Genomic DNA, 23,636 nt, shown 5'->3' on the forward strand with positions numbered 1-23,636 from the left:
CCTTCTTTTGGTTCTGAGAATATCATGCCAAGATGTACCTGTCCTGATTTTTGCCACACTGGGCTGCTATGTAAGCATTTTTTTGCAATATTTGACCTGTATCCAATGTGGCAGTGGGATGCATTACCAGAAAAGTTCGGACAAAACCCTCACATCTCACTAGACTGGGAACATGTCTTTGTTGATGCTAATAAATATAAAGCTACCGATGAGTCCACTGAGGAAGGAAATAATGGCATTGGCGAAAATCTTAAAAGGGATCTACAAGGTCAAAGAACTGGCATACCCAGGCAGAGAGCCAGAAATCCTGAAGACCCAATAAGGCAGGAAGCAATGGTGTGTAGAGAGAAACTAAAAGAGCTAACATCAATAACATACAACATTGAAAATTTAAATGGCCTTAAGGAACTTAATACTTCTCTGGAATTATTAGTCAACAAGTTTAAAAAATGCCAAACAATTGATGAAAAGGAAAACTTTCCACAGACATTGCTCAACAAACAGGTTAAGTCAAATGGTAAATCATCTGCTGGGCATTACCTTCCACTACCTGTGCGGCCCAAGAAAAACTGGTACAAAAACAGAGTTGGGGCATTTGCATCTCTGATGCAAAAGCACTACAAAGTGAATGTCCCTGTGAATGGTGCCTCTAGTACCTCTGACAAAACCCAAACCAAAAAAAGTCTGAAAAGAAAAAACAAATCAGGCCTCAAATATTCCACACCAGCTAAGAAACAACGACGAGACTGGGGACAACCACCCCAGAATGTGCCGACATTGAATAGTGAAACATCCTCTTCCAATGGCATAAATGATGCTCCCACTCCTGCACCCACAGAAAATTCAAAACCACAGTCAGCTCCACAGAAGCACACTCTCCTGAATGAATCTGGTGAATCAGCTAAAGAAAACACAGATGAGCACAACTGCAACAGTCCCTGTGATCCAGTCATCCCTTCCTGTAAATCACCTGTAATTATTGTCAATGATGATTCTCCTGATCCTCCATTGTGGGTGAAATTAGAAAATTGCAATCCTGATGATCCTGAATCTAAACTAATTCTTTATCACACAAGCAAAAGTAGTATTCTCAACAAAACCAGCTGGCTAACAGATTCAGAAATCCATGCAGGGCAGCTTCTCCTAAAGAAAGAATTTCCATTTCTAGATGGCCTAAATGATACAACAATCACTGGGTCACATGTTGTGCCTGCTAGATCTGACTTTGTTCAGATTGTAAATACTGGGTCACACTGGGTGTGCCTCAGTACAATAGCAACAAGACCAGCTAGTGGCACTGTAAGGATCTTTGACAGCCTTTACCTTAAACCCAGTTCAATTGCAATCAAACATGCTTGTCGCATGTTGATGTTTCCTGGGGATCAAATCACCCTTATAAATGAAAAGGTCCAGAGACAAGTAGGTATCAATGATTGTGGCCTATTTGCTCTGGCCTTTGCAACTGACCTCTGCCATGGTTTAGACCCTGTTAATCAAAAGTATGAACAAAAATCTATGCGGCAACATTATGTCCGCTGCCTGGAGAATGGAGCAATGGTGCCATTTCCGAAAACAACAAGGAGAGTTCCTTTTCATATCAGCTGCAACAAATCATCTGTTGCTATCTACTGTCTATGTAGAATGCCATATGATAAAGAGGAATATGTTCAGTGCAGCTACAGATGCAGAGCATGGTATCATACTTCTTGTGTCAACATACCAGAGTGGGCTATTAACAGCGGTAGAAAGTGGAAGTGTGGCAAATGCAGAGAAGCTACAAAATATTAAAGGAACTGAGTGACCAACATGTGTCTAGCAAAAAATCTGCAAGTCTTAGACATCAGATATTTTAAGTTTGTCACTTGAAACCATTCCTCTCATTTGCAATTTCATCACAGAACTTTTTTGTGAAGGTCATTGTCATAACTGTGTTACAGAAAATTTTCATATCTCCCTCACACCCAACAGAAGGGGCTTTTTTAGGTTAAAGTCCCTTTTAAGAAATCTCAGTTTAGCGCCATAGTTTCCCAAAAAAATATTGGTTAAACAGTCAGTGGCTGCAACTTATAGTGATCTTCTAGAGATGGGTATCTATTTTTGGAACCACACAATTTTGAAGTAATCCAAAAATGGTTTAAAATATTGTGATACAATTTTTTTAAAAAAAAAGGAAAACTGCAGTTTAAATAATTGTGCGAGTAATCTATTTACAAGTGTTCCAACTGAAATTTGTTTAAAAAAGTCAAAAGACAAAATAATTTGAAAAAAAACAGTTGTTGTAGAAAATTTTTAAAGTTATTTTTAACTTTAAATTTCACCACATCTGTTATGCTTGCCACCACATGTGTTATGCAAAAAAATAAGTTTGGTAAAGCATTTGCTTTAATTATACTTGTTGAGTTTTATGCTGTTTTGAGGGCTAATCATTGTTACCAACTTGCATGGTGGCAAATAGTTTAGTTGTTTTTCAACTGTATGACTTAAATGATATTGTATGGTTAATATCTACTGTTTCAGTTTTTACATTTTAATAAGCTTACTTGAAGCTTAGTTCTATAAATTTGTGTCAACATAAAAAAGTGTTATTATAAAAGTATTATGATTAAAGATTATATACTCACCATTCACCGTTCACACCATCTCCTCAATCTCCGTACTCATGGTAATCGCCTCAAGCTTTAGTGTCCGCCATATTTGTTTTTACGAATGGGAACCCGATCACTGTGCCGAAGATTCTCGCCGGAGATCATATGACGTCACGTCAGTTTCACAGATGGAAACTAGTGACGACCATGTAGTAACTCCCCATCGAGCCGCCATGTCTGGAATTGATACTAAAGAGCTGATTCATTCGCACAACATTAAAAAAGTGTCAATAGGAACTGTAAGGAAAAGAAGCGATATCACCGTTGAGAGTAGATGTGCGGTGTGTGAAATAGGAATTAATGACGCAAATGTTCCTGAAAACTGTTTTCTGTGCAATTTCTGCTTGGGCTTTTACATGTGTGAAACTTGTTACAAGAGAAAGTACCAAGGCAAGATTTGTCCTGCGGACACAATGATAGTGGCTGGTCTACTCGATTATAAACATGAAATGGATGAATGTTCCATGTGCAGTAGAGAAATTGCAGTCAGGTATTCAAGGTAATGTCATTGAAAATCTACATAATGTTGGATTTGTACAAAAACATGATCACAAAGTTTAGTAATGTTGGACACTATGTGATGCTGTGAGAAAAAAAATTTTTTAAGTACTAACTTCTCAGTACTACATTTACGTGTTTAGTCTGGCACATTGTTTATGTTGAAATATGTGAAGGAAGTCAAGTCATTGCTGCATGCATAGTCTTTTAATTTTGAATATGGATATGAACTTGTTTAACTGTAGACTTAATAGTGTTCATTTGAAGTAAATTAATTTATTTCTCTTCACATTTCATTCCTCCAGCATTGCTTTCTATGCTGTTGATGACTTGATAAAAAGGCAGCATGGCTTCATAGCCTGTTGTAGATGTATAATGGGTAAGTCATCCTGAAATTTCTCTTGTGGTTCTACAAGTCAAATTTTTAATAGAAGCCAAGGTCAATAAATTGTAGTAATTGTGCTATAGGGCATCTAGAAATTTCTTCATATTTAATCTGTAATTGTCCTTAAAAAATGGACCTGTTCATAGGTAATGCAATGGTTTGAGCACTAGATGACTAAATCTTATAAGTTAATGTTGAGTACTTTTTCATCTGATTGATGTATTCTTTTTTTTCTTATAAAACTGTGATATGGAGTAGAAGACAAGGGCCAAACCTAAAGCCCTCCTTAAGATATTTTCACAGAAGCTATTTCTGAGGAATATATCCATCTTGGTAACAACATATTTACTGTATTTACTCGTGTATAAGTTGACCTTTTATGACCAAAAAATCAGCCCAAAAAAACACCATAAATCTTACAGCTTCGATGTTATTTACAGTGCTGAACGTTTGATTTCATTGAGGATTACAGTAGCTCAGTAACCTGGCAAATGCTGTTGTCTTGCGCGGTCTTGCTTGTTATATGTGATCCTTCAAAGTTATTCGGTGTTATTTCTGTTTACTTAATCTACTTTCAAAATCAGCATTAAGATAAAGGTTAGTTAAATGCAAGAAGATTTCATTTTCCATGTGATTTACAAAATATGGAAAAATACTTCAGTCTCCAATATATCGAAGTGCTCGTGTGTGCTTAAATCATGGTGATTTAAACAAGTGCTGATAAACTTCAAAGAACGCGATTACATTTTTCTCTGCAGTTTTTCAATTCTTCGTGTTTTCAATGCGTTCCCAGAAATAAGAGATTAACTTTTGGGAATTTCTATCTGTCTGAATTTTTACTTCTTTGACTAGAAATGATGAAAAATCTGATTTTTGAATTTAAAAATGGGGGGTCAACTTATACATGAGTAAATACAGTAAGTTGTATCAGGCACAGTTTGTTGCCTTGCATCCAGCCACTTGAAAAATGTTAAATTTCACAAGGTTATAAGTTTGTGGATCTGTAAAGCACCAACCATCATTGTTTAGTGACTCGTCGCATTATGTTTTGAATCATGTTTGTCTTGGATGTTAATTATCTGGGCCATCTATTATTTGGACTATTAAGCCCAGTTCCCATGACTCTGGATACTGGAGGTTTGATCATATATTATTTTGAATTATGATTTTAAGAAGATATGGATTTTTAGAGTATCTTCCTTTTTGCTTGCTGCCTGTAGCACTGAATGAATCACCATGCTTTAAGTCTGTATAGATTCTGCGACAAAGGGACAGAGGTTAATTCATTTTGACTTGGTGCATGACAGTTCTTTATTACTTAACATAGTAAAACACAGACTTCTTGGGTGTAAGTGAAGACTCGAAGTAAATGTGTTCCTATGAAGATGAAAAGGACACACCAACTTTTGTCACAGGTTTCTGGGTTCAAAATTACAAACCAGAAAAATGCTTTGGCATGCAATTCACATTGGAAAGATACTTAAGCACTGTGATCTAGAGTTATTTTTCTACAGTATTTGATTGTGGTCATGCACATCAAGTGTGATGACCCATACCCCTTGCCAACAATGGTATTGTCAGCTTTTGTTTGGATTGTAGGCTGGTTTTAGGACAAATATGAATATTTTGATTGAAAACCAATCTGAAATATTACAAATAACAACAGGCAATGGTGTGACCCCAGCTAATATCTCAAATGTGAGTCACACTGAAACAGAGATTATTTTCTCTGTGATGCAATGCTTTAAGCACCAGGCCACTCTCTTATAGAGAAACCATTTTGTTTTTTCCTGCTCAAGGACCAATAAATGGGCATGAAGGAATTCAAGAAGCTCTTCAGAGAAATGCTGAGTTAGCAGACCGGCCAAGACAAGAAGCAAATGGTATATACATACATACACACATACTAACACACAATAACTCATTCGCGTCTGAAGCGGATGTAGTCATTGGCAATGTTCACCAATGTTTAAGCTTCTGTTAGATGTTCACCAATGTTCACCAGTGTTTTTTTACTAAATTTCGTTTAATTTTCTGTATGTTTAACCTGTAATAGGTTGTATTGGATTGACGACCAACTTGCTGATGTCTCTACTCGATTTTATACGTCGGCGAGTTGGCGTCGGCGAGTTGGTCCATCGGCCCTTCTCAAGATATCTTCACAGAAGCTATTTCTGAAGGATATATTCATCTTAGTAACAACATAAAGTGGATGTAGCTAACTTAATTATGGATGTAGTAAACTTAATTGTGAAATAATTGTCAGGTATTCATTGGATAGATGGAGGACCAATGTTAGCTAATCAGCCACATGGATTACAAGCGCAAGGTAAATCATTTTTCATTTGTGTGTTACCGGTACATCCTTTCAAATGGTAAAGTAAGGAAGGCATGGATTCTCAAAGTGCATTCCTTTTTGCATGCTCCTTATTGCCCTGAATGGACAGCTATGAAGCTACGAATAGACCAGTATGAAGCTATTGGAGGTATTGGCTTCAACCCCAATACCTCCAATGGAATTTATTGTTCTACAGATATTTTCTCTGTAAACCATTTTCTCTGTAATGCAATGCTCTAACCATCAGGTCACCCTCTCAACAAGAAACCATTTTGTTTTTTAGAACAATATCCTCAAAGACGAATAATACCATGGGAACTCGAAGTACAGAGAATTGCTGAGTTAGCAGACCAGCTAGGACAAGAAGAAGCAGGAAATGTACATACATACCTACATACATACACAATTTTATTTGGTGAGGCAGGTTACAAATGGGATAGGTTAGACAAAAAATCCTGGCGTGGACCCGCTATTTCTGAATGATGTATGCGTTGTATTTTCTAAGCATCTTATTGTTGTTGTTCACAACAAGTGCCTGTAGCCCTGAATGAATCCCCATGGAGCTACTAGCACCAATTGTATTTTTCTTGGCTTCAATCCCCAGTAGCTGTTGTCACAATACTGGCTTTTACCATTAGGAAATTGAGTTACCAAAGGAAAACTAGTTGAATTCTCCTGTGGTAAAATTTATCTTGGGTTTCAATTTCCCAAGATGAAAAGGACACACCAACTTTTGTCACAGGTTTCTGGGTTCAAAATTACAAACCAGAAAAATGCTTTGGCATGCAATTCACATTGGAAAGATACTTAAGCACTGTGATCTAGAGTTATTTTTCTACAGTATTTGATTGTGGTCATGCACATCAAGTGTGATGACCCATACCCCTTGCCAACAATGGTATTGTCACTTTTGTTTGGATTGTAGGCTAGTTTTAGGACAAATATGAATATTTTGATTGAAAACCAATCTGAAATATTACAAATAACAACAGGCAATGGTGTGACCCCAGCTAATATCTCAAATGTGAGTCACACTGAAACAGAGATTATTTTCTCTGTGATGCAATGCTTTAAGCACCAGGCCACCCTCTTATAGAGAAACCATTTTGTTTTTTCCTGCTCAAGGACCAGTAAATGGACCTGAAGGAATTCAAGAAGCTCTTCAGGGAAATGCTGAGTTAGCAGACCAGCCAAGACAAGAAGAAGCAGCAAATGGTATGGACCTGCTATTTCTGAAGGATATTTTTATTGAATTTTCTGTAGCCTTTGATTGTCATAATGCACAACAAGTGCGATGACCCCTACCCTTTCCCAACAATGGTATCATCAGTTCTTGTTTGGAATGTAGGCTGGTTATAAATTGTATAAGCTGTACTTGTAAAGCTTGTATTCTTCTTTATTTGTCATATTGTAGGCAAACTATGAATAGTGTTGTAGATTGTAGTTTAGGGTAGAATTGTGCAAACCATCAGACTGCGGAGTCTGTATAGATTCTGCGACAAAGGAAGAGAGGTTCATTCATTTTGAGTTGGTGCATAACAGTTCTTTATTACTTAACATAGTAAAACACAGACTTCTTGGGTGTAAGTGAAGACTCGAAGTAAATGTGTTCCTATCCACTCTTATTTAGGCCCTTTTTATTAACAGTCGTTATTTATTTATTCAACAGCATGACTGAATGGATCAATTCGGCCAGAAATGGGGCAGGGACATACGTTGGAACACCTCCCCATTTAAATATGTACTTCCCCATTTTAATGTGTACTTGAAATTTTAGGTATCTTAGTTCCCAAATGAACCAATCAGATCCCAAATACATTTTTAAGAGCTAATGTCAGCATGCATCAAACAAACAGCGGCAAGTCACCCAAATTTGTTTTCCCTCCTACTTTCATATTTTGTATTTTGTATGTTCTAATAATTGTGGTGTAGTTTTTTTGTAAAAATTTATTTTAGTTTTTTCACCGTGAAATATTTTCAAATTTTCACCGTGAATATTACACGAGTTGTGTGACCTCATGTAACGAATGTACTAGACCTACGGTGTTTCTGTGAACATAATCCTTTGTTTTATCATCGAAACTTAATCCCCTGTCGTTATTGAAGCTGGCAAAGAGATATTTATTTTTTGGTGAATATTTTTGTCCGACATACTTTTCCTATGTCGAAAAGTAGCATCAAAACAAAGACAGTTTTAACAATGACCGATATGACACAATCTACTGAGCTTCAAGCTTTAATAAGACAAAAGGATGGTTGTAAAGTTACTGTAAAAATTTCCTTGTGTATTTGTGTTGTTCTATCTTGAGACGAACTCAAAGTCCGGCAAAATTTACTTGATAGTGACTAAGAAATATACATGGTGCGCTTACTTGTCGCCACCGTTAACTGGCATAACTCACTACAATTTGCAAATCTAAAATAGCACTCTTACCTTGTTTATTTATGATTTTATCAGCTGTTTTGATGATCACGTTAATTATACTCTACCACATTCTAGCCAGATTTGAGTTCCAGTTTATATATCTTCTATAACTTATTATATCAGTTGCGTGACAAGCGTGATACAGAAATTCAAAGATGAATCAACCTCCGAAATACCAAGAGATGGGTTTTTTTCCTTCTTTGCATGACATCTAGAAAAACCTTTCAGGAATTACTGCATTCAGAAAACTAAAATGTCGACCCCCCTGGTCCAAATCCGCTAGCGGATATGGACCCCCCCTTCGCATATTTGGACCCCTCTAACTAACTTTCCTTTTAAGTATCCTTTGTATCATACTTAGTATGCAAGCTTTTTTGTCGATGTTATTTTCAATCACAACACAACATTTCCTCAATAATGGTAAAAGTTGAGGCTACTACATCGAAACTCAATCTTATTTTCTAATTTCAACGATTATTAACTGTTGAGGGATCCGAAATAACACCTTAACAATTACGAAGACGTCTAGAGTCTGGCAATCTGCAGACAATGCAGAGCCACTCGCCCTCCGAGGCAGTCTTAAATCCCCCGCAGCTCATGTGTAACCTTTCCTTGCACAACTCGCACTGTACCATGTCGTCCTAACACTCGGGCATTGAACAATGACAAAATAAATTAGTGTCACAAGTTTTTCTCTTATTGAATCTAGCGGTGTTCGGCTATCGCGGAAAAGGTTCAAAAACGACCTCTCTCCGGACATTAAACTAAATTCTTGCCCATTTTCCCTTTGTCAAAAGAAACATCCGACATGATGCCAGTTCGAATGCATTAACGATACGCATGTTTTGAATTAAAAAAATACTTTAGTACGCACTGGAAGGTAAAGTATCATCCATTTTTACTAGAACGTTAAGGATGATGTTTTCACTCAGTTTTGTAGGGGGGTCCAAATCCGCGGAGGGAGGTCCAAATCCGCTGGGACACCGGCATCTTCGAGACGCCAAAAGATATCGATGATTTTACAAATTGCCCCACTCACATATCAAATCTCGCTGTTGGGTGGAATCGTGGTTCCAATAGCAGATGTAGGGTGCCAAAAGAAGTGTCCGGCCATGGTAAAGGTAAGGTTAAGTCGATTCCAAAAGCTGAAAGGGGAATTGGCAAGCGTGTATCACAGATAGTACTCAAGATGTCTGGAAAATTCGTACAGTCTGGCTTCGGTAAGTAGGCTACTTACCACCGTGCGCAAAATTACTCGTGACGTCAGAGTTAAGTTTCGATTGGGAATTGGTCAATAGGCTACCAAAAATTCAGATAGAGACGGAATTTTCTGAACTAATGTCTGAACACTTTGTTGGCTTTCCGGTGGTAAAGGGCCCTTCCGCACTAGCAACTAGACGCTGAAAAAACATGTTTCTTTTCGCCAAAATCACATCAGAATTTGTCCTTGCTAAATGTCAAGTGTGCTGCGCGTATTAGCTCCCCCTCGGGACCCTTTACATAAGAGGGCGGGGGTGCGCGCCCGGAATTTCAAAAACGACCGCTATAAAATTATAAAAGGTGCTTAAGTCTTATCTTTGCGGGAGTGGCAACAATTAGCCTGTAAAAACGAGTGTTTATATCCTTTTCTGTCTTTTTCAATGCTTCCCTCGCTTCTACAGAGGATTCATACAAATATGAGAGCCGTGCTGCGTTTACATTGTACAGGTAGAAAAGGCCGTGCAGAATGAGTGTTTCGTTCTATAATGAAAACCCCAATAAACTCACTCAGAAATGACTCATTTCGGATAAATTTTACGCTGGTTATTATGTGGTAACCGGTATGAGCTCGTTCTTGTACAAAACTCATTCGGATATCATGTAAAAGGCCCCTAAAAGTATTTATTCCCAGAGCATCACGCTTTCCTCGCCTGTCTGAATACTAAAAATTTCAGTAGCGTTGAAGCAACAACCCGATTTTAACTGAAACAACGATTAGTGAAGAAAGTACATATTTTAATATTTTCAATTCAACGTAAACAAAAATCTTTATAAATGGTAAATATTCACTTGTGTCGGTATCAATTCAATTATTGCGTGACTAGCTTATGATATAAATAAGGGAGGGGAAAACGCAACGCAAAACCTGAGCTCCTGTCAAAAAGTAATACCCAGGCGTCATATAATAATAGAAACGGTATGGGCGGCCGTCACCACCCCGTCACCACCAAAAATACAAGGATGTCAAATAGATCAGCAAATACAAAGATGGTGTAAGGATCAGCTGCAGGGTAGCATAGCTAACAAAAGAATGGCATGGCCAAATTATAGACAGTCTAGTTTTCCTTCGTGAAACAGAACACCCTAAACATGAATAGTTTAGCCAAATGAGAAACGGTCTATTAGCCCATGTTGAGTTGGATCATGAGATTGTGAAATGGACTAGCTCAATTACGAATAGCTTAGCACTCATTTGCAATACAGTACTCAAACGGTGTAGCGTTGAGTTAAACGGCTCAGGGTAACGTCGAGTAGCACAGCGTACGCACAAACGGTGTAGCGTTGCGTCATATGGCTCAGCTTAATGTAGAATGGTACAGCGTACACACATATGGTGTAGCGCTGCGGGAAATGGCTCAGCGTAATGTCGAATGGTACAGCGTACATAAAAACAGTGTAGCGTTGTGTGAAATGGCTCAGCGTAATGTCGAATGGTACAGCGTACATTCAAACAGTGTAGCGTTGCGTGAAATGGCTTAGCGTAATGTCGAATGGTACAGCGTACATACAAACAGTGTAGCGTTGCGTGAAGTGGCTCAGCATAATGTCGAATGGTACAGCGTACACACAAATCAAACGTAGATTACATGTCTGGACCGGAAACAGTTGAAGGGTTTTTTTCGCGTTCCAAAATAGTTTTTGCCAGAGTAATATTTTTTCTGAGTTGGTTTTGCGCGCATACATACTTATCTTCCCTGTGCTCTTTCCCATTCCGTAGTCATCACGTATTAAGGAAGACTAGTGCGGACACCGTAATGCACGTAGTTGTAGGTAATTGTCCAACTCTAGGTCGAGTTTTACCGTTCGATCTGTTACAGTCGCAACTTGCTGAATATAAACTATTGCATAATTCAGACAATTGACAGGACATCTTGCTGTTTCGTCGTTTGTTTCGGTAGACGTATTTATTTACATTTTTATTTATTTTTACATTTCTGTACCTCAACTATTAATTTTTGTGATTATTATTATTATTATTATTATTTTTATTATTATTATTGCTACAGACTGAGTTCAGTACACACTGGATATATTGACTAGAGTTGCGTGACCATGGCGTCCAGGGCACACACAAAATCCAACTTCTCACGTACTCCTGCAATGTTCAAAGAACCGTTGAAGTTAAACTTCCTTTGAAAAGTAAGCGCAAGTCAGAAAAGAAAAGAAATGAGAGCTCGGCAATAGACATTTAATGCACATTTTAATAATAGTTGAGTTTAATACGGTGCATTACGGTGCATTACTTTTACTATCACTGCACCCAGGAAAAAATTAATAAACAAAGCAATATAATGTACACCTTTTTAAAATAATAAATATGTCTACTCTTAGCTTACTCTTATCGTCCGGCACACCAATTAAAGCATTCCGATATCACTTTGATCGAAAAATGTCAAAACAGATCAAGGATAGCAGTTTTCTTACCATGGCGTCCAGGGCACACACAATATTCAACTTCTCACGTACTCCTCCAATGTTCAAAGAGCCGTTGAAGTTGGACTCTCATTGAAAAGTAAGCGTGAGTCGGAGAAAGAAAAGAGAGCTCGACAATTGACATTTAATGCACTTCATAACACTACTTAATACTATAAACATGTTCAGGCCCACCAACGCGTGCAAACTGTGGTAAACCGGGAGGCCGGCAAATCGTGGTAGAATTCAGTCTCGTTGCTATTTTAATTGACGCTTTCATGAACGACAACGAATAAGTGCAATATCAGCAGTGAAAAAAGAGGAGAAACTTACCAAATTGGCTCTACTTTACGGCAAAGCGAAGTGAAGACTATACTACGCCATGTAATGGTTTCGCGTCAGTCTTCACATTCGATGACGTCATGCTCCCAGCAGATCGCTGTTCCATTTGCGGTTTGTATTTTTGGTGGTTTCGGCGAGATGCCTTGGCGGCCGTCACCATCAAAAATACAAGGATGTCGTATAGATCAGCAAATACAAAGATGGCTTAAGGATCAGCTGCAGGATAGCATAACTAATAAAGGAATGGCATAGCCTTCACGTCACGCCACGACGATTCGCCACAACATCGAAATATTTCAAGTAATACTAAGCAATTTAATGTTCAGATAGAGCGTCTGATGTTTTGCAAAGCTATTCGACCTAACGCTACACTATTTGTGTCTACGCTGTAACATTCTACATTACGCTGAGCTATTTCACGCAACGCTACACCATTTGTGTGTACGCTGTGCCATTCGACATTACGCTAAGCCACTTCACGTAACGCTACACTGTTTGTATGTACGCTGTACCATTCGACATTACTCTAAGCCATTTCACGCAACGCTACACTGTTTGCATGTACGCTGTACCATTCGACATTACGCTGAGCCATTTCACACAACGCTACACTGTTTTTATGTACGCTGTACCATTCGACATTACGCTGAGCCATTTCCCGCAGCGCTACACCATATGTGTGTACGCTGTACCATTCTAAATTACGCTGAGCCATTTGACGCAACGCTACACCGTTTGTGCGTACGCTGTGCTACTCGACGTTACCCTGAGCCGTTTAACTCAACGCTACACCGTTTGAGTACTGTATTGCAAATGAGTGCTAAGCTATTCGTAATTAAGCTAGTCCATTTCACAATCTCATGATCCAACTCAACATGGGCTACTAGACCGTTTCTCATTTGGCTAAACTATTCATGTTTAGGGTGTTCTGTTTCACGAAGGGAAACTAGACTGTCTATAATTTGGCCATGCCATTCCTTTATTAGCTATGCTATCCTGCAACTGATCCTTACACCATCTTTGTATTTGCTGATCTATTTGACATTTTTGTATTTTTGGTGGTGACGGCCGCCCATAGACTCGACTCTCTCTCTTGATGTCTCCCTCTTTCTCGATCTCTTGCTATCTTTCTCTGTCCCTCTCTGTTTTCACCCTGGCGAGCAACAAAAGGTTGTTTATGGCTGAGACAGTCGAAGAAAGTCTACACAAATAAAAGTATTTTTTTCGAAATTGAAAACAAAGGTTTCACTCAGGGAAAGGGAAGTTGGGGTTTTTTTTACCACACCGCGGTAAATTTTTGGTCATTACAATTTTAAAATGCCACTATCCGCAGTATTTGCTACAATAATTAACTTCTGATATTTTGTGAGAAACTAGGACAATGACGCAGTGATATTTTAAGTGAAGACAGAGGAGATTCGTGAAAACTGCAGTAACTTGTAACTGGAACTTCTGCTTTTTTTAGCATTTGTTCATCATATGTGCGCGGTATGTGATGCGAAAGCGACATGTAACATCACGGGAAACTTTCTAATCTGTATAATCTTCTGAAGTGAACCCAAACTTATTTATGTTAATTGATTGTCTGAGGTCACCAAGCGAGACGAGAGATTTAACCAAGAGGCACGTATCAATGCAAAAGTGTCCCTAAAATATTGAATTATTTAAGTATAGATTTTAAAGAACCGCAACGCGTTCATCTCGCAGACATCCAGTGAAAAATAAAATTGGAAGAGTTTCACTGCCGCCTTTACATACGAGTAATCGTTCAAACTGTGTCTTTTATATTAAGGTTAAGTGGAAACGTTAAAAATTATTGATAAACATCGAACAAATAGAGCGTTATTGATTGCAGCCATGGTAACAAGAATATTAAGGCCACAGAAGCTTTATTATGCAAAAAAAAAAAAATTAACGCCTACTTCTGGCTCGAGATTGATCGTAGCACTTTGATTTTGAGTCATACCCCTTTTATAAGAACCTAAATTGTATGTTTTTTTCTTCGACTTTGACCTTCACTAAAGTTTTTAAATGCACAAGTAAATATGAAATATACAGATACCTTTAAGAGGGCGAACTTTCGACTCTGCACTAAATAGCATATAGGAAGTGAACCATCAATGGATAATGTCAATAAACTTTTTTGTGAGGTTGGAGGAAAAGACAAGCCGAAGGTGGGGAAAATATAATTATTAACAGATTCTTAAATGATGCTAAAATGAAAGCATGGTATAGTTGCATTTTAGACTTACAATGGCGGTCCCTAATAGCGTTAACATGACGCGGGTCTCTAAATATTGAGTTGGACAAATTAAGGTTTGCGGATTGGTTCCACAGAGATATTTCTGATAATTTTCTTTCACTTTGCAGCAAATTTGACGACCTTTCTGAGGAGGACGCCTTGAAAAACAATGAATTGGTAGGTTTACTTGGACCAAACCGTGCATTCTCGAGAAAGAGAGAGCTTTAGTTTTGTGATATGTATAACTGATCTCCATATTTTCAAGTCTCTCCATAAACGAACGGACGACTTGAGGAAAACAGAGCAAGGACGATGAATGAAATTCAAGAACTTACTTAAGTCAAAGAGCGCATTGCCTCACGTTTTAGCTGTGTTGAGCAAAGTAAGTTTTATATTTCAGGCTTTCAAAGTGGCCGAGGAAAAACTCAAAGTTCCAGCTCTTTTGGAGGCAAGTGACTTGGTATCAATGGAAGAGATTGACGAGATGAGCGTGATGACGTATCTCTCCATGCTGTACAAACGAATTAAAAAAAATTCCTCGCCTGGTGAGTAGTTGCTTTTCTGATTTGAACTATTCTCGGAACGGAAATTCTTCTGATAATGCACGTTTGAGAAATTTAACAGGGGGAATATTGTTCCTTGCTGTCTTCAGTGGAGTGAAGCAATCTCGAAGACGTGCGCCAATCGTTTTCAATACCGATCGTCTTAGTACACACCTTTTCGTTCACTTGCGCACGTCTGTTTGTTTATGTAGGAAGAAAATGTCACTTTTTAAAATGATAGTGATATGTATTTTTTTATTTCATAGCCCCCAGAACTCCCGCCGTCAATTCTACTACAGGTATGTAGAATCTATGAAACTTTTGCAAATGATGCCAAACACGAACTGCCCAAAACTTTGATAATGCTCAAATTTCACTCTAAATTCATCCAGCTGAGTTCTATAAAAAGTAAAATTAAAAACATCTTGTAAACCACATGTTGTAGACTCAAAAAAGGAATAAGTGGACCTGTCATTATTTAGCCCCTTCGGGGTGGGTCGAAGGATTCTAGGAGGGGGGAGGATCACGTGGTTTTCAAGGGGGTATGAAGGGAGATCAGTCGCCTCTAACAGAGTTTGGAGGGGTGAAATTAAGAAATTTGACCGCTAATGAGCGGGATCATCAGAATACTACAGACCCTTATGGGGTATTAAGAAAATTTTATTGAGACACAACCAAGGATCGGTAATACGCAGTGATGCATAGCTGTTCTGTATTACCGTTTGCGACCTAACATCACTAGACCCACCTACACCTTCTTCAACTTTACCACAATGGCACTAACTGTCATCGTCACACCTGTGTCCACTGTGCGTCAGTGACGTCGTCACCTGAGGAGAAATTTATTCATTTAATCTTAAAGAACGTGCTGCTCAATAGAATGTCCTCGGGGTATATCTTTCTACCTAAGAACTTCTTGAGAACCCCTCTTTGTTATGACGTCATTTGCCATTTCCTAGTTGCTTTTCGTCCGAGCGTATCCTTTGGTCTCGATACTTTAAGAAAACTGTCTTAATGAAACTGCGTATCGCGTGGCGTGATTGCGAAGTTTTGATTAACGTTGGCAGTTCTGACGTCCATATGTACATCCACTATTAGCTTCTAATATTCACTTTCTCTGGGTGTTTCCATGATCAGGGCCTGGTTTATCACAACTGTTATGACATGAAGAGTCCACATGCACGAACATCCCCTCCCCCCCACCCCACTGAGGAGATGTAGTCGTCTCAGGTTATCCCCCACCCCACCCTCACAGCATTTCGTCACGCCTCCCTGGCAGTTCACCACTACCCATTTATACCCCTGGGTGGCGAGCGGCATTGAGAAAATAAAGTGTCTCGTCCAGGAGCACAACACAATTTTCAGCCGAGCTCAAGCCCAGGCCTACGTGTGCACACGTTATTACCCCTGTCGCTGCTTGGTTGTTTTGGTTGTCAAAAATATTTTTTGCTACTAATTCAATGTTTATCTGTTGTAGTTCCAACAAGGAGAACCCTTTTTGACGTCTTGAAAGATGAGAACAACTTCACCGAGCGTTTTGAGAAACGAAAACACCGTCTCAGTTCTGGAGAAAAAGACAACTTCTCTAACAGATCAGTGCCAAAGGAAACTACCTTAAGAGAACTACACCAGGAAAACCACGTCTAAATAGTAGATGAATACTGTCCCCCTTCATTGGACTGGAAGACAGTTGAAAACATCCAAATTTTTTTTTTGCTAGTTTGTCTCAAAATGACTGAAGTTGTAACGAAACGACCTTTCTGTCTGCCATACGATTCTTATGATGTTAGTTTGAAGTAATTGGTATTGGATCAATTGATAATGCCCTAATTGATATTTTTCTTTATTTCCGTTACTTATCGGCTCGATATTATATCAGTATTGTAAGGAGAAATTCTATCATGGTCATTCGTTGGAGCTTAAGAGTTAAAGGAGATGTTATCAGCTGATAACGATGAAAATACTTAACAGGTGGACTTCACACAGATCATTAATCACTAAAATTGGCAACCAGCGGTAAAGGGCAACTGTAGTATGGATAGAGGTGTAACCTGGGATTTTTGCATTTTTTTTCCTTCTCATTCGTGTTACGCATTTACCATTTTAATATATGAAAATAAGAAATTATGAAGCCTGTGTACGGATATATGGAGCACGCATGATACTGTTAAGTGGAGACATATGAAAATTAAAATTATCTTTCATGAAATATAAAAATATAAGAGAACTTGAAATAAAAGTCGATTCACGTCTCCCTTTTGTTGCACTTCCTTGTTTTATGCGGCAATTTTTTTCAGCGGCCGGATTGTTGTTCAGAATTATCATCAATTTTACTTCCCTCTTAATTTTTTTGATAGTCTCGCCATTTTTTAAAATTTAATTTATTTTTAACAATATTAATTTCTCATATAGTTTATTTTTGGATCTCAAAACAATGTAATATTTCTCCTTCAGTTTCATTTTCCATTTCCTCTTCCTCCCGGGACTAATTTAATCTTCCCGCGGATGTACTTTCGCTTTCAATTTCCTCTTACAAAAAACAGAGAGAGCAGTGAAACCTTGCCTTACCCCCTTCCCTCCCCCCCTTCCCCCCTTTAGCCATCAATGACAACTCAGCTGGAGAACCAAGATGGCTGCCCAGGTAAGGCCTTCAAAATCCCGCATAAACGTTTCCTTCGTTCATGACAGGCACAGAATTTTCTTTAATCATTTCACCGTTTGACCCTTTATTCAGTGCCTCAAAATTCACTTTATAAATTTAAAGAGACTGCTGAGTAGCGATGAATTCATGCGCTACTTCCGTTTCAACTTTCGCGTGGATGCATTTACATTTAAGTTCACATCACTTTCCTTGCGATATCTACAACAGACATTATCGAAAGCGATGAATTTCAGCGTGAGACGTTTGCAGAATGCAAGCTTGTGACCGAAAGATGTGTTTTAGAATTCTAGATCAACAGTGATAAATTTGTTACGCGAGCTTCGCCATCGAGAAAAGAGAAACAAATACTATATTAACTATGTACGTCAACTCAATATGTGCAACATGTAATGAGTCGGAATACAATAGTTTAAATTTTTTGTATGATATTAATGTATGGTAACTTAATGCATCGAGATGTTTGGTCGATTCGCTGATATTTTAAGATAGAAGTTGCGGTAAACTTCATATATTTAATATTCATTTTTCTTTTCAATTAAGTAATTCTTAAAATTGGATTAGATTTTAGCAATGTGGAGATTTAGGACAGAAGATAACCCCTCACACCTTAACATCAGTTTTCATATTCTCCATATTGTTCCCTATACGTTTTATAAGCTGCTGACAAGGTTAAGGAGAATTTGTGTAACAATCAAGAGCTTCTTTAGTTGGTGATTATTTCCTGTATTCTCCCAACCTTAATGTTTGATTCAGGGCTGATACTGTGAAGAGAAATTAGGTGCTAGTCACTCTTAGGTGTAAAAGGGTTAACACAGTTTCAGTTCTGGAGGAAATTATAGTAACACTGTTGCAACTCTTCTAAATGTATGGTATTGTTGTACATGTTGTTATATTGCCCATGAGGTGTCTTTCCTGGATGGAAATTTCATGCTGCATCCTCCAAATGTCAAAAAGTGAAGTTCGTAATAAAAAATGTTTTTTGGGTTTTGTTTTGTTGTAGGCATCCTCACTTGATGTAATAAAATCTGCAGCAAGGAAGTTCATTGATTTTGTGAACAATAGTCCTTCACCTTATCATGATATGTTTTATCCTTCCAGCTTCTTTAATTAATAATGTGCATGAAAAAATTAGGTGCTTCTGATTAGCTGTAAACAAGTGCATTCTCATGTAACGCAAGTGCAAAGCTGTAACACGAGTGCAAATTACATACAGTGCACACGTGTTCAAAATTTTGTCTGCCTTAACTTTCTGTGATGTTTTTTCATTTACTTTATTAACAAGTTATATCATAATTTCTCTTACAATTTGGTGTAATAAGCACTTATAAATTTTTCACAGACTATAAACTGCACTTGCCTTACCAGCTCATGCAATGTTTTGTTTCAGTTGTCAATGAGTGCAGAAAGGTGTTATCAGCAGCAGGATTTAAAGAGCTCAAGGAAAAAGAGCACTGGGATATCAAGCCTTCTGATAAGGTGAGAAATGGGAGTTGGGGCTTTATATTTAACCTTTTTGAAAGGTTGCAATTTTGACATGACCCAAAATCACAAAATGGTTACCAGAAATAAAAATTATGTTGTCTGGGAAATCATATGGTGCACTTAAAATTGGCCACACCTGTTTTCCTTTGAAATAAGTAAGGGACTAGTCATTATTTATGTAGAAAAGGGGGGAAGAGAAAAATATGTTTGGAAGATCAAATTTCTATCAGGCCATGTAAATAGCAAGTGACCCTCCTCCCTTATTAAATATTAGCATGATGACTCCTCTCCCCTCCCCTGTCACCTCATATCTCCTCTTTTATGCCTAGAAACTATTAAAATTTATCTCACATACAACTATAAGATGATTAAATTGGTAATGGACCACTTTTAAAATGTACCTCAAACTGCTGACCCCTCTCCCCCCAAACTTCATTATAAAACGTCATGCCTCCCTATAGCCAATCTGAAGTAGCCTCAACCACCACCTCCTCTTTTATCTCCCTCCCTCTTCACAAATAACAACCAGTCAGCTGCCAGTTGTCTTTGTAGGATCATGCAACCTTTCCAGGCTTGATACTTGGACAAGTAGGGAAACAGAACTTACTGAAATGTTTTGTAATTTAAGGAAATATCAAAGCATTGCATATGTATAACTTAATATTCTAAATACAATGTAGTAATTTAACACATACCATCAACATAGGAACTTACATTGCAAATTTATTGCCAATTTTTTTGGCCATGGTGACCAAAACAGTTTTAGCTTGGCTATGCAGGAGCATAATAGGGGGTATATTTTACCAAATCCTTCCTCTGTTAAAGACTTTGCCTGCATCATTGACCCATCTTTCATCTTCACCTGTTAGTTCTTTGCTCCATTCAGTATTTTGTGACTAGAAACCAGTCAACGATCATTGCATTTGCTGTTGGTGGGAAGTATGTTCCTGGAAATGGGTTCAGCATTGTAGGAGCTCATACTGATAGCCCCTGTCTCAAGGTACACAAGAAAAAGTCTTCTCATTAAAAGTTGCCACTGTAAAAATCATTCATTTATTAAAAATAGTCACTGCAAAAATTGTTCATTTATGTAATATTTATTATTTTAATAATGCAAGAGGTCAGAAGTCACATTACTTCAAAGACTTGAGGTAATACCTTTATGGTTTAAGTATTGCATTTATTTGAAAATATACAAAACACATAGGGAGGTTAAATTTGGTTTGAAATTTGTCAAAATCAAAAATTTAATAAACTAAAGGCTTTTTTAAACCTGCAATAAATCATTAAAAAAATCAGTACTTATTTAAGAAATAAGGTTACCTTTTTTTCCAATGAGAAATAAAGGAACAGGAGGTTAGTGAATGGTAACATGGCAATGTTTTCAATCTGCATCTGAAAAAAATCATAGCTGAGGTCATCAAAATTTGGTTGGATGTTCTGTGTAGTGGCAGATTTCTTCAATCTCAAATGCCTTTATAAAATGGGTAATTAAGTATTAACAACTAAAGTATCAACTCTTGAGTTGATAACATGAATTGGCCACCATAAAGAGTTCAGCCTATTGTCAATCACTCTGACAATGGGCTAATGCTCAAAACTTCCACTTCGAAACTCTTAGTGGTGGCCAATTTATGTTATCAACTCAGTTGATAATACCTAATTACCCTGATATACTCTCCCATCAATGCAGCTTCACAGTTTCTTTAGAAACTTACCCCCCTTTATTCATTTGCCTTTTTTTAAACACTGTTAAGTACTAGAGATGTTGAGAAAGACATGAGTGGATTGATTGAAAGAGGAGCAGATCAGACAGCAGAGAAAATGACCCTGGCACATAATTTTTTAACACTGCACTTTATGTTGGAACAGGTGAAGCCAAACTCCAAGAAGAGCAGCAACGGATATCAATAAATTGGGGCGGTGTGTTATGGAGGAGGAATCTGGGCCACTTGGTTTGACAGAGATTTGAAATTGGCTGGCAGAGTTATGATTAAGGTACTATACTGTAGCATTTACTTTCAACCTTAGATTCTGTCTTGAGACATTACTGAAAAGAGTTAATAAAGAAAATCAAAGGACCTTTTTGTGTATATTGTTTGCATGTATACAAGTTTTGATAAACTTGGGTATCAATTGCATATCATTGTGTATGCTCACCTGTTGTATAATTTAACTAGACAATTTGGTTAATTTCCTTGTGGTAAAAAGCTACTGTTATATTTTTACTTTTACATGAACACTTTAACTCCCACAGGGGTGGCCAACAATCAATTTCTCCTTTCAATATCAACATATTTTTTTAGAAGAAAAGTCATGAGGAGTAAGGAAACTAGTATTTCATAACATGTTTCTAGCTCTTCATCTATGAGAAATTTACAGCAAACAGTATAAAGAATTCATTATTTTGATAATTGACTGTGGAGTGAAAAGCCATTAATTTTTATTAATTGGCAAAAGGACTTCATGCAATCTAATTGTGTCTGTGTTCATACTTTCTGGTGATTAGCAAATTGGACTCTTGCTTTTCAGTGATGGAACTGTGCTTATCACATTGAATACAAACTGAATTGGACTCCACCTGATCATAGTAACATTATTAATTCCTATTTCTTCCTGGATTGAATTGCTCAACAGAAAGGTGATAAATTGCAGCACCATTTAGTTCACATCAACAGACCAATCATGCGTTTTCCACATCTGGCAATTCATCTGCAGCGGGACATCAATGAAAAGTTCTCACTAAATACAGAAACTCACACGTGAGTAACTTCAATGCATAGAGTCACAAGAAGCCCAAGCTCAGTATTTGGAGTAACTGAGTTACATGCACATTGTGATAACAAAACACTAGATGAGTTCAGCTTCTATAATGGGGAAAATAGTGGTATTTAGAAACCAAAAAGACCTAGATATCAACTACTTTAACCCCCCACGAGTGACCAAGAGAGAATTTCTCCTTACAATATTAGTACAGTATCAACCAGACAAGTGATGAGAATAAAGAAAAATATTAATTAGGAGATTGTTATTGTTGATCCAATGCCAAATTCTCCAAATTAAAGGCTTATGAATTGTATGGTAGACAGTATGGAGAGTTGCAAATGAGATCTTGGGAGTAAAAGGGTTAAGTGAGAAACAACTTGTCTTGCTTGTTTGTACATTTAGGGTTATTTTTATTTTTTTGTGGTGAATTTTAGTTCCTCCTCTGTGTTCTCTATTTATTATTTTGCAAGGTTGGTCACTCAAACATAGTCATCAAACTAATCCAATGTCATCAACCAACTAACTGACTGACTGACCAGCTCTTGACTGATTAAGTTTGTTTGCTTGATTCAAAAAGAAAAGCTTGATGTTATGAAAATCTTGTAAAGTGACATATATGTTACTTGTTGATCAGATTTGGTCATGAACACAGAGTCGTGAGGTGCATGATCAATGCAGTATTGTAAAAATTAACGTTTTCACGTGAAAACATTTAAATTTGGTAAAACTTTTACATAAATATGTCTTGGGTCCCACTTGTTGTCATTTTAGCCTGAGCCACCAGGTGGGGGTTAAATAATGTCTATGAGAGGGCTCAAAACATATGTGTCCAAGAACATAAAGTGTAGTACAATTATCATTACAGTGTTGGTTGGCCAGAATCTCAATTTTAGCCTCCAAAATGTACCACAATGCCTGAGAAAGTGATAATTAAATGTGCTTTACTTTTGTCATTGGGGGTATTGTCTTTCCTTGAGTGGAACATGCCATTGTCCAAACCACTTCCTCTCCCTCCACCCCCCGATCCTTTTAATAAATTTAAAGCAAGGTCAAATTTAGCATGCGCCAGGCTCTTAATTGGTGAAAAAAAGCAAACAAGTGGGCCTGCTTCGAATTCCAGGGGTCAGCAGCAATTTCCCTGAATAACACAAATGTTTATTATATCTCACCTGCTCTTTTGCCTATCTCAGAGCTTGGAATGGGTCAAGTCTAATAGGCTAGATTTCGATTGGCAAATGAACGCAAATATAAAGTGTACAAGTCGCCATGTGACTGAAATAAAACCTTAGGTTTTTACCAATGATAATTAAGGTGGCTCTGCACCTTTTGGTCAGAATTCTTAAAAGGTTTACTTTGCAGAAAGATAAATCTTGATAAGCTACTAATAATAAACTGATAAAAGTGAGGATCACTGACTGCATTTCTAAATTACTGGCAAGAGGGTGTATTGTTGCTTTCATTTAAGCGTTAAATGTCACAAAGAGAAAATAACCTTTTGAGGATAATAGGCTATTTTTTTTGAGGGTGGGGGGGGAACTACTTCCTATGAAATAACCAACAAGAACATGGTTGTTCAACCATCCATTAAAGACTTGGGGTTGAATAATAATGAAACCATGTCGAGCGAACTTTGATAG

General features: G+C 37.6%; 3 protein-coding genes and 1 non-coding gene across 7 annotated transcripts in view; all 4 read left to right on the forward strand.

The window, feature by feature from the left end:
* The window catches only part of LOC131784624 (uncharacterized), a 17,056-nt gene extending 15,039 nt beyond the window's left edge, over positions 1-2,017 (forward strand). Inside the window, exon 7 of the transcript XR_010718926.1 lies at positions 1-2,017. This exon is cut by the window's left edge and continues 208 nt beyond it. This is a non-coding gene — a transcript (uncharacterized protein).
* LOC136283815 (uncharacterized) overlaps positions 1-8,563 on the forward strand; it is a 56,352-nt gene extending 47,789 nt beyond the window's left edge. For 2 of the 3 annotated variants that reach the window (XM_066173087.1, XM_066173088.1), the window contains exons 10-14: positions 5,328-5,411; positions 5,795-5,857; positions 6,150-6,244; positions 6,991-7,081; positions 7,536-8,563. In XM_066173087.1, coding sequence (XP_066029184.1) covers positions 5,328-5,411; positions 5,795-5,857; positions 6,150-6,244; positions 6,991-7,081; positions 7,536-7,540 — 338 coding nt within the window. In that variant the 3' untranslated portion in view covers positions 7,541-8,563. The remainder of the gene's footprint in view (positions 1-5,327; positions 5,412-5,794; positions 5,858-6,149; positions 6,245-6,990; positions 7,082-7,535) is intronic. The other variant, XM_066173090.1, reaches the window with a different exon arrangement.
* Positions 8,564-14,594: 6,031 nt separating this feature from the next.
* LOC136283877 (uncharacterized) lies at positions 14,595-17,341 on the forward strand. The gene is made up of 4 exons (XM_066173397.1): positions 14,595-14,724; positions 14,948-15,092; positions 15,356-15,388; positions 16,567-17,341. The coding sequence occupies exons 2-4, from the start codon at positions 15,014-15,016 to the stop codon at positions 16,734-16,736; spliced, it is 282 nt and encodes a 93-aa protein (XP_066029494.1). The 5' UTR covers positions 14,595-14,724; positions 14,948-15,013; the 3' UTR covers positions 16,737-17,341.
* Positions 17,342-17,668: 327 nt separating this feature from the next.
* LOC136276897 (aspartyl aminopeptidase-like) lies at positions 17,669-22,934 on the forward strand. Of its 2 annotated transcripts, none has more exons than XM_066173222.1 (5): positions 17,669-17,730; positions 19,139-19,227; positions 20,120-20,233; positions 21,106-21,231; positions 21,871-22,934. In XM_066173222.1, the coding sequence occupies exons 1-4, from the start codon at positions 17,694-17,696 to the stop codon at positions 21,145-21,147; spliced, it is 282 nt and encodes a 93-aa protein (XP_066029319.1). In that variant the 5' UTR covers positions 17,669-17,693; the 3' UTR covers positions 21,148-21,231; positions 21,871-22,934. The 2 variants fall into 2 exon arrangements, 1 of the variants encoding a protein (XP_066029319.1); XR_010718944.1 differs by having other exon boundaries at positions 17,709-17,730; positions 20,103-20,233.
* Positions 22,935-23,636: the final 702 nt, after the last annotated feature.

This window comes from Pocillopora verrucosa, chromosome 10 (assembly GCF_036669915.1).
Source record: "Pocillopora verrucosa isolate sample1 chromosome 10, ASM3666991v2, whole genome shotgun sequence".
In the NCBI taxonomy this organism is placed as follows: Eukaryota; Metazoa; Cnidaria; class Anthozoa; order Scleractinia; family Pocilloporidae; genus Pocillopora; species Pocillopora verrucosa.